The sequence below is a fragment of the Fusarium musae genome, chromosome 8 (genome assembly GCF_019915245.1).
Source record: "Fusarium musae strain F31 chromosome 8, whole genome shotgun sequence".
Classification (NCBI taxonomy): Eukaryota; Fungi; Ascomycota; class Sordariomycetes; order Hypocreales; family Nectriaceae; genus Fusarium; species Fusarium musae.
Window position 1 is genome coordinate 1,895,549 of NC_058394.1, and position 20,136 is coordinate 1,915,684.

Sequence of the window (20,136 nt, forward strand, 5' to 3'; positions counted from 1 at the left end):
TTCGAAGTGTAGAGGCAGAAGAATGAGGAGTTGAAGTTGATCTGCTGATGAGAAAGAGATTTTGACCATTATCCACTCTTGTTTAAATAGTCCATCGCGATATCCTGGTCTGGAGTCGGCAATAATTCCGCTCCATGCTTCCCCAGATTTTCTCCGCACTTGGGATCAGCATAGAAGCTGGGGTAGAACCGTGGACATGGGATGAGTTTCATGAAGGAACCGCCGTGTCATCTAGAATTTCATCGCGCATGATCATTTTTGTTGAAGGATCGAGTTTGGATCAGTTGTCACGCGCGGTGATGAGTCCTCAAGCGGAGGTGGGTGGCGGAACGGCCGGGGTCGGTTTGTGGGGGACGGTGGTTCCGTTGACTGGAAATGGCTTCACCGTGATCCGATATCTCCACTTGTAAGGGTAGACAAAGTAGGCTAGATACCGTTGGCACTAACCGCTACTACTTTGGCTGCTATCAGATATTCCGTAAGCGTAGCAATACAGAGCTAAATATGAATACAGGTTATATCATGAAGAATCGAATCAAGTTTCTACTGCCAATCGATGTATGACAAGTTGCTTTTTCAACCGGCCTTATTTACTACCATATATCAAGTCAGCGTCGCCAAAGGCAGATGCCTGTACCTAGTTCCATAACGTAGCTCAGAAGTTAAACCGTCATGAACGGAGAAGTTATCCGTGAACTCCCATATCAAGTCTCAAAAGCTAGTTTCCCGTAAGACGCCGGCCTTACTGTCCCGAATCATCTCCTGCATCCAAGCAGGAAATCCGCGAATCCCAGATAAAAGACCTCCATAGCCTGGCAAAAAGAGGCCTCCGCGGCGGCCATTCAAGACATGATCTACAATCGTTTCAGCTACGTCGTTCGGCTCCTGAAGTGGATCGTGGAAAGTCGAATGTGTAGCAAGATTCTGTATCAGTGGCGTGCGAACCCAGTAAGGGAAAACAATGCTACGAGAAAATATTAGATGACTTAATGCCCAGGAGAAGGAAATTACACTCACCTTGTCAGTACATCTTTTGCGTTATATCTATGCTTCAGATCTTGCGTCAGGCCTTCATGGAAGGCTACTAACGCAGCCTTCGTACAGCTATAGTCGATATTGCTTGCGATAGTAATGAAGCTAGCCACACTAGCAATTGTAACGACATGACCGTGCTTCTGCTTGACCATGGATGGGAGCAGTTCTTGCACAAGCCAAAAGTGCGCCAGCAGATTGACCTGGACCATCTGCTTGATCTGGTCTGCAGTGCAAGCAAGAATGTCTTTGCCTAAGGCGATGCCAGCATTATTGATCAGGACCGTTGGATCTCCAATGTCCCGACGGACTTGTTCCATGGCTTCATGTATGCTATGTGGCGAAGTGACGTCCACTTTGTAGAAATAGGCATTTGTACAGAGTGCACGTTTTGGTGGGTGTATGTCAAAGGATACAACTTTGACGCTTCTGCGGGAGAATTTATCGACCATTTCAGAGCCGATGCCGCCACTACCACCAGTGATGAGCACGATTTCCTTGCCCCAGTCCCATGATTGCGTGGTGGATGATTTGTAAAGCACGATTCGGTTCAGAATTTTGTTGATGACGAGGCAAATGCCAATAGTACCAAGAATTCCAATAAGGAATCTGAAGATGTTTATAATCATGGCTGGAATTGCTGCTGCTTAAACGGGCATGCAAATAAGATAGAGAATTTGAGGAGGGAATCTGGCTGCTCGAAAGTATGACATGGCATTAGATTGTTTATCAGTTCTGCAGTGCAACTTACTAATCCAAGTCAGCCACTTAAAACAAACATCCGCTGTGTACTGATTTCGTCGGTGGAGAGCTGAAATAGGCAAGAAAACAGGAAAATCTCACCTTTCCTGCATACAAGAATGACAAAAATGGTTTAGGCCCTGTTGACTGCGGGAGCTGAAAGTTCACAATCAGCTTGACGATTGGGTAGAAAAGAACCACGATTCTGTTTGCTTTGACATTTGTACTCTGTTCCGTGCAGCTAGCCGCTGAAATAGAGTTTAATGGGAGGCCTCAATAATATTTGAGGGACGGTGGAACATAAACCCTCCGTGGTTAGCCAAATTTGTATGCGTTGTATTTATCAGTAATATAATTATTGCTGTGCTACCTGACGGGTATGTCGCGTCGTCCGAGCATAGCCTATCCTTCCAAAGGAGCCATACTTATGGAGAGTCTATATACTTAGAGTTTGTAGTATAGATATTTGTCCCGCCTTTTCCCCTGCAGATATCCCCCTTCTCATCGGCAGATTCCCTCTCCTTCCTCAGCTTCTTAATGCTTGGGTTCAATTGATTACCACAAATGCAGTAGTTGTGTTGCTCGACTGGACTATAATGCTTAGTCTGGAGAGCAAAGTAGTCAGCTTCACGACAGAAGGATGCGCACTCTTCTAGAGTGCCGTCTCTCCAATATATATAGTCCTTCCCCAGTAGCACGTATTCCTTCTTACTCTCGAAACATCCGATATTGACGTACTCAACAGCCAAAAGCTCTTGAGAACTAAAGTCTTCGATAGGGTGTTGTTCCGGACTACAAGCTTCATTTCCGTAGCCACAGAGAGATCCGCACCCCCAAATCTTATTAGGCCTGCTATCCATTCGCAAACGATCATCGCAAATACAGGTGTCGCCATTCCGTAGACCGAAAACAGGCAAGGAGAGTGAGAGACAGTAGGCTTGACAAGAAGAAATAGACAAGGGCTTGATATGGCTCAACTTAGGACCTGTCAAAGCACGGGTGGGACCATAAAAATCTTCGTTCGCACTGAAATAACATCCTTGGCGCCAATATGCAGGAGGGGGATATGATTCTGGTAGAGAGTTTTTGGTTGGACCGACACAGTAGGCTTGTCCTAGGATGAGACTCGTGGTACAGTTAATTGGCGATATCGATGGGTTGGCAGCTGTAAATAGAGATAGACTCATGTCATGCCGGCCCAGGACCGAACGACAGTCATCTCCGTCCTCGACTGTATGCCAACGCCCGCATTCTGGATTAGCAGCCAGATCGGCGTTCTTGGGTCGTGAAACAATCTCATCAGCATAATTGGAGTCTGCTGGGTCAGACTTGCTGATAGTTCGGTTATAATGGCCGTCAGATGGCGTAGTGCAAAGGAATTTACCAAGAGTTATTGTCCCCGACGGAAAATAACCGCAATCGTTTCGAATCCATGGATTGAGAGAAATGAAATCTTTGATGGTGATTCCCAAGGATTTAGACACAGAGGTACAGGTGTCGTTCTCTTTAACTTGATAAGTATTGCATTGAAATGGTAGACAGATTGGCACGTCTTCAACCATATCATAGCAATCGAGGATATCAGGGTTATTGATGAAGATTTCTGCAGAAGAGACGCTGTACTCGAGAGCCAATGAGTCGCAAGTGTCGTTGGCTTTTGATATATGTACACGAGAAAGACAAGCGACGGGTGGCGGCGGGGGTTGGGTATCGCCTTTCTCGGTAAATATTCTGTGGAATTGAAAGTAGCTGGTGATGTTTAAACAATATGCGAGCCATATCAAAATTGGCGTGTAAATAATGAATGAGAAAAAGCATGTTAATAGTGCCTGAGATGGTGGTTGAAGGCTTCTCCTTATTCTAGCAAGTCGCATGTTGGCGGTGTTGGGCTAATTATTTTTACACTGTGTTTCAACATCGGTCTCGGGCTGTTTTAAGACAAAATTACAGAGTAAGTGGCAGATTGAAGCGATGATGCACAACCAACAGAAGTGGGTAAGCTAAACACTTTCGACCTTCTTCAGTAACCCATTTAGGCCATGATCGGCAAGCCCGGGATAGCATGTTGTATGTTGATTTCTAACCGTTATCTTACATAAAGTAGCATAATTCTGACCGTTTTACCTAATTAGGCTCCGTTTAGCTGAAAATCAGGATACTAACCTAATTAGGCTTAGCTGGCCATTTTCCTTAGTATATCGAGCTAGTAGGGGCCGCTTAAGCTACCCAAATAGGCAAGGTTGCCAAGAAACTCTTCCAATTTGTAGGTTTTAATAGGTTGGTATTCTGGCTGCAAAACGGCACAAATTTGGGTACCTCGAAGGATCAATGTACCCAAAAACCGGCCACAACATACCAACCCGGGCTTGCCGATCAGGGCCTAAGTTAGGATGCCAAGACTAGGCAGCTTTACAGAACCAACAACATGGTACGAGAGTCCCATTATTATAAGATTAAGACTCCATCGACGGCCCGAACGGATCTTGTCAGGCTCCTAAAATGCAGCATGCATCATATTGATTGGTAAATGACAAGAGTCTAAAGTTACCTTTTACCAGATCCTGCCAACACCCGCACCAAGCTTGGCCACGGTGGGAACAAGCTTGAGGGGAGTCAACTTGTACTTGTAATCAGCCTTGTAGAAGTTACCCTTCTGTGTAATGTTAACTCCAGCCTTGCCCCAATCGTTCTCTGTTTGATAGTCAGTCGTGAGATCCTTGAATGACAGAAAAGTTGTACATACTGGCTCCAAGGTTGGCATAGCCATCAAGCTCCTCGTCACCGCAAGTGCAAGTGTTTGGAGAGTCCATAGGGATGACGAGACCGTAGGTGCTCAGAGCCTCGCTGGTGTTGCCTCGGAAGACGTTGCCTTCGACGAGAACCTGTTTCCATTAGTCAAAGTTTCGAGATTACTTTGCGCCTGACATACCTGGTTATCGGATCGACTGTGGATAGCCTGGTAAAGGAAGTCCTCGTAGAGGTTGTTGTACACATGTTGGTGACCAAAGCGACCAGCAGGACCACGGGTTCCCATGTTGCGCCAGTAGTTGTGATGGTATGTGACGTGGAGGTGGCCGAAGTCGAGATCGCGGAAGGTAGCGTCGTTGCCAACGAGGGAAGACTTCCAGTGGTCGTGGAAGTAGTTCCACGAGACGGTGATCCAGTCTGAGGCGCGGATGATATCGACTTGCCCGTCCTAGAGAAAAGGTCAATTGGCCGATTTGCTGTTTTGTGGGCTGCACCAGACTTACGTAGTGATCAGGACCTTGGTTGATATCAGAAGCAAACTCGTTATGATCAACCCAGACGCGAGTGCTGTTTCGGATAGTGATGCAATCATTATCCAAAATATGGGTGATCTTCAAGTTCTGCAGAATGACATTGTCTCCATGGTAAACATCGACACCAGCACCAGTGATGTGAGCTGTCAATCCAACACCAATAAGAGAAGTGTTGGATCCGACCTTGAGACGAGAAGGAAGAGTAACCTTGCCCTTGAGCTTCACGATCTTGGGCTCGGTACCCTTGACAGCAGCGACAAGCTCCTCAGCAGTGGTGACAGTAACAGTCTTTCCACCCTTGCCACCAGTGGTAATTCCAATGGGATTATCCTTCGCGTAACCCTCGACACCCCAAGTCGCGAGACTGAGGTATTCCTTGGGAAAAGCAACAGTGAGAGTCGCAAAGACACCGCAGAGAACCGAGGACAGCTTCATCTTGGCAGTTGAACAAGAACGAGAAGGAACTGAGATATCAATGGCACAAACATGGCCTTTGGCACGGTATATGTATTCAGGATCATCTGCGCTTTTTTCTCTTTACATCCAAGAACCCCGAGCTCGGTTAGGATTAAGGTACTGGTTAATTCCGGGGTGTTTGCGGGGAACCCCTGTCGGGCTAGACAATTAGCACCAATTACCAGACGAGAAGGACTGTTCGACGAACAGCGCAAATCATCGGCAGTTTGTAAGTGGTGGAATAGGTTTTGCCGTCAAATTACGGTTAAAGATAAACAATGATCGGCTCGGACCTTATTGGGGTAGGTAGCAGTGCTAGCGAACGGCAAACCCTTATGGGAATGCTATGCTTAAATTGCGGGATCGATTTATCTTATGTATAAAGGAAATCTCCTGAGGTTGAGAAGAGGAATGTCACCAATTAACTCGATACGCTATACGTGATGTTGCAATGTTCACTTGGTCAGTCTTGTTCCATTCCTTATGCTTATTTCAGTGGATTGAGAGCCCAAGACCGAGGCAAATGACCGTTTACATTTCCGCATCTAAAGTTTTAACTAGTCTAATTCAAGGCAACGAATTGGGGGTTGGGGGTCACGGACGGTCAACCGGAGATGGTTCCATTGCATATGTCAACACTCGAGGTACCAACGCGTCCTAGTCCCTGATCACCTCGGCTAGCGACCTTCGGCCACAATAATGCCATCAATCACGTCTCACTGACGAAGATCAAAGCGGTTTAGTATAAAGATGTGGGAATGAAATTCCTTAAGGCTGAGTCTGATGCTAACGAATAGATGCCATCACTTTTGAGTAACAATTATCGTCGCCAAGAGAAATAGACCCCAACAATGGTTTGCGAGTCTGTATGAGTGATGAATAACATTCCTGGGCATTGGGGGTTCACGAGACCAGAAATCACAACTTGGTATCTTTGTGGCTTTTGGCTCCAACCCTTTGGTATCTGTAGTGTATCAAGGCTATCTAACTATGGATATCCTTGGTGCTCTGGACTTCGTGGATCAAAGCACTGCCATTATTGTCACCGTCCACCATCGCCACGAGGAGAATGCCCTCTACCTTTCACCGGCCTGGATATCGCCCATTCAGTTTTTCTTCAACTCACCAAGAGCAGCGACCCGATTCCGAGCCAGCATCATGAGCCGGTCTACCTGAATGGCACCACGATTCTTGAGCTCAAGAAGATGCGCGCTCTTGATCAAGTTCTTGATCTCACGGCCATTCAGCTTCATCTCAGCCAGCTTGTTCATATCCTCATCTGGGATCTCAACCTGAGTACCCCCAGCGCGATTAATGAAGTTCTGCCAGACCTTCTTGCGAGCTTCGAAAGTCAAGTCCTTGTATGGAAGGAAGAGATCCACGCGGGACTGGAAGGCGGTGTCGATACTGGCTGTTCTATTGGTCGTGAGGAAACAGACTCCTGTGTAGTACTCGAGCTTGGTGAGGAACACTGTGTTTGTTAGTATGCGCGTGCAGAGAGAGAAAGAAGGCCTGGTGCTTACCAGCTACAAGCTCATTCCTGGCTAGATCGCTATCGGTGCGAGCACCGAGGAATACATCGGCCTCATCGAGGAGGAGCATGGCGTTCCAGAGACCACAGAGAGTGAGTGCTCGGTCCAGCGCAAGCTCGACCTCCTTTGGTACCGTGCCCAGATCACCAGCGCTCATGGAGTACAGTGGCACACGTGCCTTCTCAGCAACTGCATAATGTGTCAGCCAATCTAACTCCCCCCGCTGGCAGATTCAACATACCTGCTTCTGCAGTATAGGTCTTTCCTACACCAGGTGGGCCAAACATCAGAATGATGATACCACGCCCTACAGATGTCAGATATACTCAAGCCTGCTGAGACAGGTTACTTACCTTTGTCTTGGATAAAGTCGTCGAAGCTATTCGCGAGGGTCTTGTTCTCCACAAACTCCCAAGCAAGCTGCTTCTCTGTGCCTGGAAGCACGAGGTGGTTGAATGCGGCATCATTCCATACCACCGTGGTTAGGTCATCGACATAGAACTGGGCTATTAGTAGCTGTTAGCTACTACGCATGAATTCAGAAGCAGCTGAACTTACCCCAATCCTTGGTCTTCAGGTCAAAGCCTTTTAGCCACGGTGTCGCAACAAGACACATGTCATCGGTGAGGGGCTCGAGATTCTCAGAGCGTCTTGTCGTATCATTTGGCGCTTTCACTGTCATTTCTGCATTACCCTCCACAGGCGTATCTTCCTGGGGGGTATCCGAGTCATCGCTATCATCATCCTCGTCACTGTCACATTCTCCTTCACATCCCCAATCACATTCGTGAGCTTTGGGTTTCTTTTTGTTCGACTTTTTAGTTTCGTCCGACCTCTTCTTCTGGCCGACCTGGTCTTCGTCAACGAGGGGTGCGAGATCGGGCTTCACGATATCATTGGTCATGTAGTAAGCGTGAGCGTCAACAATGACTCGACCAGACACCTGCGCTACTCGTCAGCTAAAGTCAAGGCGGTCTCCGTTGATAGCCTTACCGGTCGCTCCTCTGACTTTCCAGGAGGCAATAGGATCTTTGATCCAGAACAGGTTTGGAAGTGGTAACCACGTAACGCTTCAAACTTTCGGCCTCGTTCGATCATCTGCTCGTGAATCCTGGAGGGCGAGTTATGAAAGGACAAGGGGTACGCAGGTAGTGAAGTAACGCGTCGATAGGCAGCGAATTCCGGGATGATAATCACGGTGTTGGCGTAGCCGCAACGATTGCCATTCCAGTCAAGATACTCCATATGAATCTCCCAGTATGATGGCATTGGAGGAGGTTGCTTCACGAGTTTGTATTTGGTGACACGGCATACAGCTTCGACACCGTAGAACTTGGTGATGACAAACTCATGTGGAGGAAAGATCTGCCACAGGTCGTCGAACATGACATTTCCAGTCTTGCGAGTCTTCACGAGCGCATCGACTTTGGGGGCTAAGATCGGGGTGAGAAATTCCAGGAGTTGGGCTACAGCCTCTGTTTCGTGCTCCTCATCCGTGGCCTCGCACAAAGAGAGCAGACGATCCCAGCGGTGGACGAGAGGCATGAATGGGGGCTTGAAAGTCCATTTCTCAACGTCGAGGTCAAGATCCTGATATTTGTCGAGGACGGTCGAGATAGCTGCCCGCATGGGGGAGCTCTGGATGGTAAACGATTCGGTCTGCCATTTATGGTCGTCAAAGATGTGTCGATGAACAATCGGATCTTCCAAGGCGCTCTGCTCTATGTGATCGTGCTCTTCCTCGTTGGTCGGGAACCTTGACCACCTCTCGGGACACGAGGCATAGACGCAGCGATGCTTGTAGAGCTTGGTGTCAGGAGACATTTTGAGTGAAGGTTGATAGCTTCGGGTATTGTGGTGAGGATGGAAAGCTGGAGTGCTAGTCAAGAATCAGTCCAGAGGCCGACTTGAGACCCTTTCTTTTGTAGCCGAGAAGGAGTAAGGTTTGCTGCCGGTTGAGTCACCGGAAGTGTTTTTAGGTTGCCTGTAAGTTTTTTTTAAATTGAGGCAATCCTTCGCTTGCAAAGTAAAACAAGCCCCCCCGTGCTTGTTGTTTTTGTGGATCAGCCTATTGTATTCCGTTTGCGCGCTTTGTTGGTTCATGAATCTCGCCTTAAGTTGGGCTGGGCGGAGTCCGTAAGTTTATTCCCTTGGCACGATGACTTCAGATCGTCCTCTTCAACTTTTCACTGATCGAGCTTTGACCGGTTGGTCATATAATTGCCCAAAGGTTTCTGGACATGCGTCTATTTTGATGAGGGGCTACGCCTGCAGGAATCTCCCCTCTTAGATATGGTAAACTCTAGGTGTTATTCTACAAACTCTATTCACGGTTCGGCTTATCATATTTGCCCTGCTTTTGCTGCTTGTAGCATGAGAGATTTAACCTAGGAACAGTGTGGCGATATTAGCGGTTTAGACGAAGTTTGCGAAATGTGAGCCTTCTTTCAACTCTATATGACTTTATATCTCACATCTCAAATTTCGTTTATGTAAACCTTGTTAATACCTTAGCGAAACAGATCAGGTCAGTCAGTGTATCAGATACAAAACCTTGTCTTTCTTAAACTTTCAGGGAGTATGAGAATCACCTTGCAGATACAAGTACCTAAGATTTACGCTCTACATGACTACCTACGTATAAATAGCCCACGTGTCTGATCATTTCCTCTTGCATTTCTTCTCCCCATTCATAATAACCATTACCGTCCTAGACAGACGCCATCATTCACAATCAGCTCTTGCTCCTATAAAACTCGGCTTTCTGAAAGCTTACGGGACATAGACACATAGTCTGTTAAGGAAACAACCCTTACCCTACCTCTTCCCTACTATGGCTTTAGACGATTCGGTTCCTGCCAACGGGTATGGTGCGCCCAGCTGTCTTCTTGCTATAGGCGAAGGCGTCCTTGCAGCATGGAACTTGGCGTTAGGCGCGTTGTTATGAACGATGATAATATTTGCCGCCACTTTATTCATCAATATGGTCACCGTTATGGCCCTAGGCTTGGCAATGGGACTGTCCGACTTGTATGGAAATAAAATACCTTCTGTGGGCATTGCCATACTACTAGAAGCCTCAGAAAAGGTAGTATATTCCACCTCCACAAAGGAATGGTCCGTCATTCTTAAGCACAGCAAAGATTGGATTCGAGGAGAGATCAAACGGCTTCTTGAAGAGCATCAAAACCTTGAGATCGAATCAGACGATCTATACACTCTTCACTTGGATCAGTCTGCGGAAATTGCAGACTATGCTGTAATATCGGGTCCTATCATTCGCGAGAGAGTCAATCGCTTGAAAATGATCCGGGAGAAAGAGAAAAGTATCATCAAGATAAGACTGCGAAGGTTACTCTACTGTCGAGCTGCAGCATACTTTGAAATACTTGAAGAGAGAAAAAGGGGGCAGCGAGTTGGGTCATGGGATTTATGGCTCGCTATTTGGATTCATATCTATTGTATCAGCCTCTGGGTCTTTGATATGGCATTTTGTTCTATCTGGGCTACCGTTCACCACCTAGAATCAGTTCTTGCTTTTTTAACTGGGTCATTGGGCTTACGGCTCAAGCTGATCATAACACATTAGTCTCGCCGACTTGATGGTCTGAAGGCGCGATGAGATAACTTTTCTGATCAGCACGAAAGAGGCCAGAGCAAAAGGTTAATAATAGTCGGCGTCAGGAATTTGTTCACCGGGCGGGTATACCCACACAAACCTCTGGGGAAACGGTCCATTTATACGGAAGGCCGACAAGCGGAAACTTTTCGGCGGTTATGCCTGCGAATTACTGATCAATACCTACTTAAACCTTATGGCATCTTAATGAGACAGGCCAAGCCAACATAGTGCAGAATATACTTGCAGATCACATATAAGACTACACTTTAGGTAGTCAATTCTACAGAGGATGCTACAAAGTCTTGGACTATCTCTACTCTAGATATTTATATATTCATTCTCATTCTCATTCCCACATCTATTAACTAATCAATTATACATCTCCGCTATTCGGGTAATCATAAAGACGTACAAGGACATACCAATGGACCAAGTAAGGATCTCGTCGGGGGTCCATGCCATGATAGCTGGGTCAATGACCCTACTCATGATGGAATACATCCACATGCGGTTCCCAAGAGTTTCCTCTGGCTTCACCCTGTACAGGCATAGTTCACCTTCTTTCGGGTCCGGCCCCATATGCTCTTACTCAAATCCATCCGAGAACATCCGGATCGGTCGATGATGCGCCGAAGCTCTCACCTGCGTTCACTTTCATTACGTGTAGGGGTTTGGCACCCAAACACTCGCATACGAAGACGACTCCTTGGTCCGTGCTTGCAGTCCGGCAGTGACTCTTGGCCGACGCTCAGGCCACTCCCGCCCTGTTTCAGTGCATGGTTACCCTGGATTGACCATACCAAGTGTTGGGTAATAAGAAGCAACTAAATTAAATGCCGTGCATACACCACAAACACAAAGGGCCTGCGGGACAGAATGAAATGATCTGGTGGGCCAGTTTCGTTGTTTGATAATTCATAGCCATTAAGTAATGTGGTGTCTTTGACCAATTTTTGTTTTCCACCAATTACTGCCAGTTCAGCAACGAGCTGTGAGCAAAAACATGTCAGTAGCGGATCCCGTGGTTGATGGGCCACCGTAAAAATAACATTATTCGTGACTTCAGGCAAGACCTTTGAATATCTAGGCAGGCTAGACGTTGGTGAAAAATCAAATATTGTTAATGTATTTTAATGCACAATTGTACTCAAATGGTGACAGCCATGACAAAATTCTGACATCATAATATGATCTGATGGGTTAGCGCCAAAGAGCTGAAAATCCCTCCTCCACTGTCACGGGGGCTCTCCCTTCACAACTTGATGCTGGCTCAAGTCCGTGAAGCAAAGAGACGTCGTATTAGCGACCAGTCCATGCATTAACGTAGATCAGGCCCGCAAGAATGAGTACCATGGATCCGGCCAAGGAACTTGATATTACCGTCCCCACCATGAACATGAACATGAACATGGAAGACATCCTCGACTTGTTGCCCGTCCCCACTCTTGTTGTGTCCCCATCCTATCGCATCCAAAGAGCCTCACTCGGTCTGCTCGAGGCCTGGGGACGTAAGCGCGAGGTCCTTGTCGGCCAAGACCTCTTCACTGCCCTCTATCATGGATCGCCTACCGAAAGGTTTGATCGCATTCCCTTTGTTTACGCGATTGAAACTGCACTTGAAGCTCGTGCTCTCCGTCTATGTCATGCGGCCTATATCGCGAATGGCATTTCTTGGACTGCACGTATCATGCCCGTGCACAAAGGCGATGAACTACTGTGCCTGGCCATAGAATGGGAACAAGCCGAGCCTCACACTACAACGGTCAGCGGCGAGATAACACAGAGCTGGCTACCTATCGACGACGCTTTCCGCATCCTTGTGCAGGCTGTCAAAGATTATGCAATCTTCCTGCTCGACACCCGTGGGAATGTCATGACCTGGAACACTGGAGCAGAGCTAAACAAGGGCTATAAGAAGGAAGAAATCATTGGCAAGCACTTTACAAAATTCTATGGCCAAGAAGACATCCAGTCTCGAAAACCCGAGAGAGAACTCGAGATTTGCTTGCGTGAAGGCAGGGTCGAAGATGAGGGCTGGCGCTATCGTAAAGATGGCAGCAGGTTCTGGGCCAACGTGGTTATAACGGCCATTTATAAGAACGACATCCATGTTGGCTTCGGCAAAGTCACAAGGAATCTCACTGAACGAAAAGAGGCAGAACTGCGACTGACCGCTGCCTATGAGGAAAGCACCAAGCTGAAGAATGATTTCCTGGCAAATATGAGTCACGAGATCCGTACCCCTATGCATGGTGTACTATCTGCCTGCTCCTTACTGCTGGATAGTCGCCTCACTGAAGAGCAACGGGAGACAGCCAACATGATCCAAGAAAGTGGACATGTTCTGTTACGCATCATCAACGATATTCTTGACTACTCCAAGATTGCGGCTGGCACCTTTCCCATCAGGAACGAGAGGCTGGATATTGCGAATGTCATTACATCGGCCGTACGAAGAGCACAAACTACCGTGCAACCGGGAGTATCTCTAAAATTGGAGCTATCGTCAAATTTACCAAAATGGGCGGAAGGGGACGCTTTGAGATACCGTCAGATCTTTGAAAACATTCTGGGGAATGCTGTAAAGTTTACCGAGAAGGGTTACATTTCGGTGCATGCATCGCTGCTTGCTGAAGATGAGACCAGTCACACCATACAAACAGAAGTCTGGGATACTGGGCATGGAATTACAGAAGTCGACGCGAAAGAGCTGTTTAAACCGTTCACGCAGCTTGATACACCGGACCAGAAGCGGCGTCCAGGAACAGGTCTTGGGTTATCAATTGCAAAATCACTTGTTGAGCTGATGGGAGGGAACATTGGATATAAGCCTAACCCGCAACGACAGGGCAGTATCTTTTGGTTCTCGTTTAAGGTAAAGAAGCTCAGCAGCCTCCGTCAGGCCGAACCTATAACCGCTCCACCGGGACTCGGAGCGGAATTACCCCAGCATCAGGTCCAACAAGGCGAGGATCTTGCCACGCAACTAGAACAATTATTGAAGATCTCACCAACAAAGAGGATCCTTGCAGCCGAGGACAACATCATCAACCAAAAGGTCCTCGTCGGAATGCTGCATGGTTTTGGATTCAAGGATATTACAGTTGTCTCAGATGGCGCTCAAGCTGTGTCGTCACTGTCAGCGGCGGCTGGTACCTTTGACTTGATACTCATGGACATCAGTATGCCTGTTATGAATGGTTACGAGGCAACACTTCGGATACGTCGTAGCAGTATACGACTCCCTATAATTGCCATGACCGCCTATGCGCTGAAAGGCGACATGGAGCGTTGCCTGGAGAAAGGGATGGACGATTATATCCCCAAGCCAATGGATAGGCAAGTTCTGATGAGAAAGCTATTGAAATGGCTTCGAAAGCCAGACCTTAGCATGAGGCTGGATTAGCAGGCATTGGGCGATTTGACTTACCACCACCATACTCCAAGATTAGATGCATAAATTATACTTTTCAAGAACGCTCGCTTAATAGTCCTACTTCGATACACAGAAGTTAAGAGTGATAGCTACATGTCATCAAGTAGATTAAAAAGGTTCACTTGGGGACAAATCGCGTAGCCCGGCTAAATTACTGCCTTCATGACATATCATCCGATTAGTGGACTTTGCAATGCATCGTATCTGGATGAGTAATGAAGACTAACGAGCATGATTGGCTGGGCTATTCTTACAAAATGTGGATATATAAGACCATAAGCAGGCAGCAGCACTTTTACAGTCTAACATCTTCCCTAATCTCTCAGCGAACTCAAAGATGCGACGCAGACTTCATGGAGAAGAGCCTTGAGACGCTGGTAACTTCCCGGTCATAAGCCGTAAAGAATGCTGGATGTTCCTCGCACCTGAAAAGAAACAGCGGATGAGAATATCGGCGGTCATGGATTTGAAAGGTATATGGATCCTCCATCTTTTTGCACACATCATTTGAGTTTTGAAGCTTTAAAGTTCCTGTGCAACTCAATGGAAGGTGTCGAGATCAACTCGGACGAGGTGACAGTGCCACAATCGGCGAAGTCGACGTCGCAGCCATTACAGGGTGAAACCCGACTATAGATGCTCCTTGCCGAGCTTCTGGGAGTAATATGTGAACTTATCAAAGTAGAAGAGTTTATGGCTTTGGCCTTGTGTTCGCAAAGGCTCTGGTCTCACGCCATCATATGGATAAAGAGTAGTTATACTCGGTGGAAGAACAAATATTCTTGGGTCAACACTCCGATAATTTGCACTGCCGCGGGACTGCGTGTTCTTCCTAAAGCGCTGCAGCACATACTACCAGAACCGACCTCTAAAGATACGGAGAGGGAATCCGCGCGGACTGGTCGCCGATATGAGATAGAGACAACTCGTGCATCGATTTGGTTCAAGGAATCTGCGGACAGTTATGAGAAAGTACCATTCCCCTACGACTGTTTATACGAAGAGGTTTTCCTCAAGCAGTTTGAAGCGGCATATATTCCCGAAAGACTTCACTCAACCCTGAAAGCTTCTTTGCCACGCCTCAACCTTGAACCTGGAGGCAGTTGGCTTTTGCGCAATCTAACAGATCAAGAGTACATAAGAATGGAAGCTATAGTAACCTCCGATGGCGAGGCTAATATTTCTCTACCAGGACGTCAATGGCTCACTCTTGATATTCTCCTCCTATGGCTCATCAGTTGGAAAGCAGACTACAAAAGGAAGAGAAAGAAGGCCTGGTCTTGGGAGCAGCTCGAAACCTTCATAGGTCCCACTGATCAAGAGCTCTCAGATGTAAGCCAAGACCTATCATTCGGAACAATGTATTACGACTTCTGGCCAATCTGGAATGGCCCTTGGGCATGCCACAGACTAGGCGTTGTAATTGAGACGGGGTTGGATAGTGACTGGAAGGATCGGACTGAGAATATCACGAGATTAGCCCCCAAAATGCTGCGTATGTTCTACGGACGTTCTCTTGCGGCTCAGGGAGAAGAATGGGACTACTGGGAAGAGGCTTTTCGGCAAGGTGGTGACCATTGGGAGTCCAGGCCGTCATCTCCGTTTCTATCGGAGGACTTAGACCTTGACTGGAACAAGCCAAAAGAGAGATTGTCACGGATCAAATTATTTTCAGAAGTTCTCAGAGCGATGTACGTTGATATCAATTTCTTCGTGTGAATAGAGGAGATGTTCCTCAATTTTTGTCTCGTGCTTCATATTAGCATTACCTTCGACTTTGTGCTCCGTATCGACTACTGGATTCGGTAGCTCAACGGGCCTACTACCAATTGATAGGATAGCAAAGTCCAATTACTACTACAATTCCCACATCTCTCCTTAGATAAGTATTATGACTAGAAGGAAACCGGTAGAAGCACTAAAGGAACATGAGATGACCCCCCTCTCCATACACAATATGAGGAGTGTTTTATGAGGTCTGTTTCTTGTGGTGGATATTCGTCCACTTGCTAAACACGCTCGTAAGGACTGTGATGCCACAAGCCGCAATAGTTATTGCAAAAGCAACTTTGATGCCCCACACATAAGCATGCAGTACACCATTCAGCTCAGCGCCGGAGAAGTTTTGTCGGAGGGTCGTGGCACCCGTTTCTGTAACCAATGCTGGATCAACGGTAGGCACAGTGCTGGATAGCTTATGGATGATCTGGTTGATGAAGCCAGATTGCGCAGCGGTGATCAAGAATGTACCACCAATGGTACGAGAAACTGTAAGGGTGAATCGAATGTCAGCAGGTTGCATAAGAAACTGAAGGACAGGGTGACGAAGATATGTAGGGAAAGTATGTACTCACATATAATGATAGAAGTCACAGGAGCCATGTCACTGGGTGCAGCGAAAGCCTGCGAAATGACAACAGGAACCTGGAGACCAACGCCATATCCAAATCCCGCCAGGATCTGATATCCAGCCCATTTGCCCGTCGACGTCCCAATGTCGAGAGTATAGAATAGACCGGCCGCAATGGTGACGATTATCGAACTAACCACCAGATATGGGGCAGCAGTACCCGTCTTTGTAATGGCTTTGCCAGATGCAAATGTCGCAACGCTGAACAGCGCAATGAGCGGAATGTTTCGTACACCTGAGCCGATAGGACTCTGGTTGTCGATGCTCTGGAAGTAGATAGGCAAATAGTAAAGCGTTATGAAGTATGATCCAGCAAAGAAGAAGCTCCATACCGCGTTGACCCAAACGGTCCTTTGGCGAATCAGTCGTGGGGCCAACATTGCACGCTCTCCCAGCCAGAACTCTACTCCTATCAGCACGATAATCATGAGGACGAAACCGACAAGCAACCCGATGACGACGCTTGAGTTCCACGCATGGGTCACACCACCATATTGAAGTGCCAGGAGCAAAGACAAAGACGCGCCCATTACGAGCGCTGTGCCTATGAAGTCCATCTGTAACAGCTTCTCTTTGAGTGTAGCGTCGACGACCTTGACCCCGGCGGGGGTCTTGAAGGTGAAGAGAATAACGAGAATGGCCAGACCACCGATAGGCAAGTTGATGTAAAAGCACCTTTAGAAAGTTCGTTAGTTTGAGTTTGTCCGAGGGTAAAGTCTGTAGCTGCTTCGTAGCCACAATCTCAAGAGAATCTACTTGCCATCTCCAGCTTGCCCCATCTGTAAGTCCTCCACCAATGAGTGGTCCGGCAAAAGCAGCAATACCATACGATAGCCCAATGAAACCCGTATATGTAGCTCTCTTCTCCGGTGCGGCGATGAAAGCAGGGATCGTGTACACTCCAGGGGCAACACCGGAAGCTCCCAAGCCAGCGATAGCACGTCCGACAATCACAGTCGTCGAGTTACGAGCAACCGCACTGATCAGGCTTCCGAGCTCGAAGATAAAGATGGACAACAAGAAGCTTGTTTTGAGAGGAAAGAACTTGTAGATCTTGCCCCAGAGTGACTGGAAGGCTCCAAGGGTGAGGAAGTATGCTGAGCCGTACCACGAGATATCTTGCAGGCGGCCGAACTGATCGGTAATCTTGGGGACAGCAGTTGCGACGATGGTCTTGACCGGTTTCAGCGTTGAAGGTGGGGAGAAGGGGTGCTTGGAATAGTTGATCTTACCTGGTCGAGAGAGCAGAGAGTGATACTAAGCACGAGAGCAAGCATGATGAAGAACATTTCCAAGCCTTGCGGGTACTCGATAGGCTTTTCTGCCTCCATAACAGCCTTTTCCTCATCTCGTTTCGCATCTTCGTCGCGGATTTCTGGCGTTTCTATGCCGTTGGCAGTTGAAGATGTCACAATAGACGGTGGTCTTGACTCGGTAGTCTGCTTCTCCTCGTCGACGTCCATGGCTGTCGATTTGTCTGTGGACATATTTGTTTCCTTTCCGATCATGTACTCAGAAGTAGGTAACGTCTGATAGCTGTGTTTCTGTCGTTTGACTATTTGGAAGGACGATCTAAGAGGTAATAGAACTCAAATCGCAGTAAGTTCCAGCAACAAGCCTAACGCGCAAACTTTGACAGATATTATCGCCCGATATATAGAATTATCAATTAATAGAATACTGACTAGAGAATCTCATTACCATCGACTTCACAACGGAGGTAGTTGATACAAACGCCGTGAAGTCGTTAAGTCCGTTAAAGCCGGCCATCATAAAAAAGGGGAATCATTCTGGATAATTTTACCACGCCATTGAAGTGTCAGACTCCATCCATCGATGCTTATATTGATTCAATATTGAGAGCGCGGGCCTTTGTGGACTCATCTTGCATCTCAGTTCTTGTTTGACATGACTCTAGGCGAAGCGCAGAACAAGGATGCTAATAGCAACCAGTACTCAATTTAATATCTCTAGCTCTATAGGTGGCCCTTATTGCTCTCCATATGGTTGATTAAGACACGTACCTGGAAATCAACTGACTGAAAGTAGGGAGAATCCGACTCATGAGCTGTACCGAACAAAAGGAATGACACATAATTCCTTGTCCTCCTGTAAGATATGCAGGGGCTACGATTCAGTAGAACTCCATAACGTTTCCTTGTTGCACACCTGCACCAGACTGAATATTCGTCATAAATGAAGACCCTTCCTGCTCATAGGCTCGAGGTGGCTGGCTAGATGAGACACGCATGCGATTGCCCTGGTTCACATCATGAACAGATTCTATCGTCCCGCCATAGTTTGACCCCTGCTGCCTAGCTAAGAGAGAATGGCCTGCAGGAGGAGTAACCTTCCTGTCAGCATGAATGTACCTCTTCAAGATAGCTTTCGATGTCGCAGCGGCCATCGCAGCAGCATAGTCTTGCCACTCCTTGGTTTTCTCACAATCAGCAAAGTCGGATACCCCTTTGACAATGATGCATGGTAGCTCTTGCCATATTCCCGCGCCCTCCATCTCGAATGCGATGATGTTCTCAGCAGCGGCGATCCGATCACGGTGTTCGGCAGAGACCATGACAGTATCGCCTGAAGCCATGGGCCCGAAGTGGATAGCAGGTCCTTGTATGTCGATAGCATGATCAACTTCTGGTCTCCTCAGAGTCAGTGATTGTGACATTGATCTAGAAGCGCTAATGATCCTTTTTTCTGGCCTTTCGTATCTGCCATGCTGGCCTAGACGAGAGGCAGTCTCTTTGAGTTCCTCAAAATCTGTCACAGACCCTTTCATGAGCCGTCTTTTCCCTAAGACTGTTTGGAGGCTTTCTAGGAAATTGTTGATTTCTTTCGGTACCCCATCATCATGACAGGTTTTCTTTCGGACAAACTCATGGTCCTTCTGGTGCCCAAAGTCATATTGAACAATGGTGTCGCTGATAACTACGTCACCCAGCCCAATAACCCTCTCTGTAATTGAAGGGACGGCACCACAAACTCCAACTAGGATTGTGAGGCAAATATTCGGGTAGCTTGTGCGTAGGCTCGTCGCGGCGGTTGCTGAGTTTACCTTTCCCTTGCCTAACAATGCAATCACAACGTTATGCTTATCGATGCGCCCAGTAACGTACATGTTACGATCTCCTTCAGCTTTGCCGAATTGATCACCATCCTCATCCCAGAACTCATCGACTACCATACAGACAGCATCAAACTCAAGGGGAAGGGCGCAAACAAGGGCGACTGGAAAGTCCTCTCGGCTGACAGGTCGCTGGTAGCTGCTCATTTCAAGGAAGATATTCACTCTCTGCCCGTATGTATGGAAAGAGAGGACCGGTTTCGTTCTCGGAGGGCTCCTGATTTTTGTCAAGGTTAAGAGACTCAGTGGTTGGACCAGAAAACTTTTATGTTCTTGATTGAAGGAAGGGTGTATATCCCTAGCCACCTAGATATAGCAGACAACCATGGAGGGTTCTCAGCGTGTCGGGGTCCCCAATTCTCAGAAGTGGCTGTAGGGTCGAAGCAACTCTGAGTGCTCTTTATTATCACCTGCCCCCGCTTCTTCTTTCAGCTGTGCGGGGCCCTCAGCATCCAGATCTTATGCAGGCGGTGTCGTGATCGGCTCAAAATTC

The 20,136-nt window shown here is 47.4% G+C and overlaps 6 protein-coding genes across 6 annotated transcripts; 1 reads left to right on the forward strand and 5 right to left on the reverse strand.

The window, feature by feature from the left end:
- Positions 1-869: 869 nt before the first annotated feature.
- On the reverse strand, positions 870-1,661 carry J7337_010855 (uncharacterized protein; the record flags this gene model as incomplete). Its single annotated transcript, XM_044828425.1, has 2 exons — positions 870-885; positions 1,018-1,661. 2 exons carry the CDS (start codon positions 1,659-1,661, stop codon positions 870-872), a joined length of 660 nt encoding a protein of 219 aa, XP_044676979.1.
- A 2,663-nt stretch (positions 1,662-4,324) lies between these two features.
- J7337_010856 (uncharacterized protein) lies at positions 4,325-5,489 on the reverse strand (the record flags this gene model as incomplete). The annotated part of the gene is made up of 4 exons (XM_044828426.1): positions 4,325-4,464; positions 4,517-4,655; positions 4,703-4,969; positions 5,025-5,489. 4 exons carry the CDS (start codon positions 5,487-5,489, stop codon positions 4,325-4,327), a joined length of 1,011 nt encoding a protein of 336 aa, XP_044676980.1.
- Positions 5,490-6,616: 1,127 nt separating this feature from the next.
- Positions 6,617-8,866, reverse strand: J7337_010857 (uncharacterized protein; the record flags this gene model as incomplete). The annotated part of the gene is made up of 6 exons (XM_044828427.1): positions 6,617-6,981; positions 7,034-7,231; positions 7,284-7,349; positions 7,396-7,548; positions 7,601-7,985; positions 8,036-8,866. The coding sequence occupies 6 exons, from the start codon at positions 8,864-8,866 to the stop codon at positions 6,617-6,619; spliced, it is 1,998 nt and encodes a 665-aa protein (XP_044676981.1).
- A 3,149-nt stretch (positions 8,867-12,015) lies between these two features.
- On the forward strand, positions 12,016-14,070 carry J7337_010858 (uncharacterized protein; the record flags this gene model as incomplete). The annotated part of the gene is made up of 1 exon (XM_044828428.1): positions 12,016-14,070. The coding sequence occupies one exon, from the start codon at positions 12,016-12,018 to the stop codon at positions 14,068-14,070; it is 2,055 nt and encodes a 684-aa protein (XP_044676982.1).
- Positions 14,071-16,069: 1,999 nt separating this feature from the next.
- J7337_010859 (uncharacterized protein) lies at positions 16,070-17,973 on the reverse strand (the record flags this gene model as incomplete). The annotated part of the gene is made up of 4 exons (XM_044828429.1): positions 16,070-16,368; positions 16,455-17,185; positions 17,340-17,722; positions 17,743-17,973. The coding sequence occupies 4 exons, from the start codon at positions 17,971-17,973 to the stop codon at positions 16,070-16,072; spliced, it is 1,644 nt and encodes a 547-aa protein (XP_044676983.1).
- Positions 17,974-18,644: 671 nt separating this feature from the next.
- Positions 18,645-19,790, reverse strand: J7337_010860 (uncharacterized protein; the record flags this gene model as incomplete). The annotated part of the gene is made up of 1 exon (XM_044828430.1): positions 18,645-19,790. The coding sequence occupies one exon, from the start codon at positions 19,788-19,790 to the stop codon at positions 18,645-18,647; it is 1,146 nt and encodes a 381-aa protein (XP_044676984.1).
- Positions 19,791-20,136: the final 346 nt, after the last annotated feature.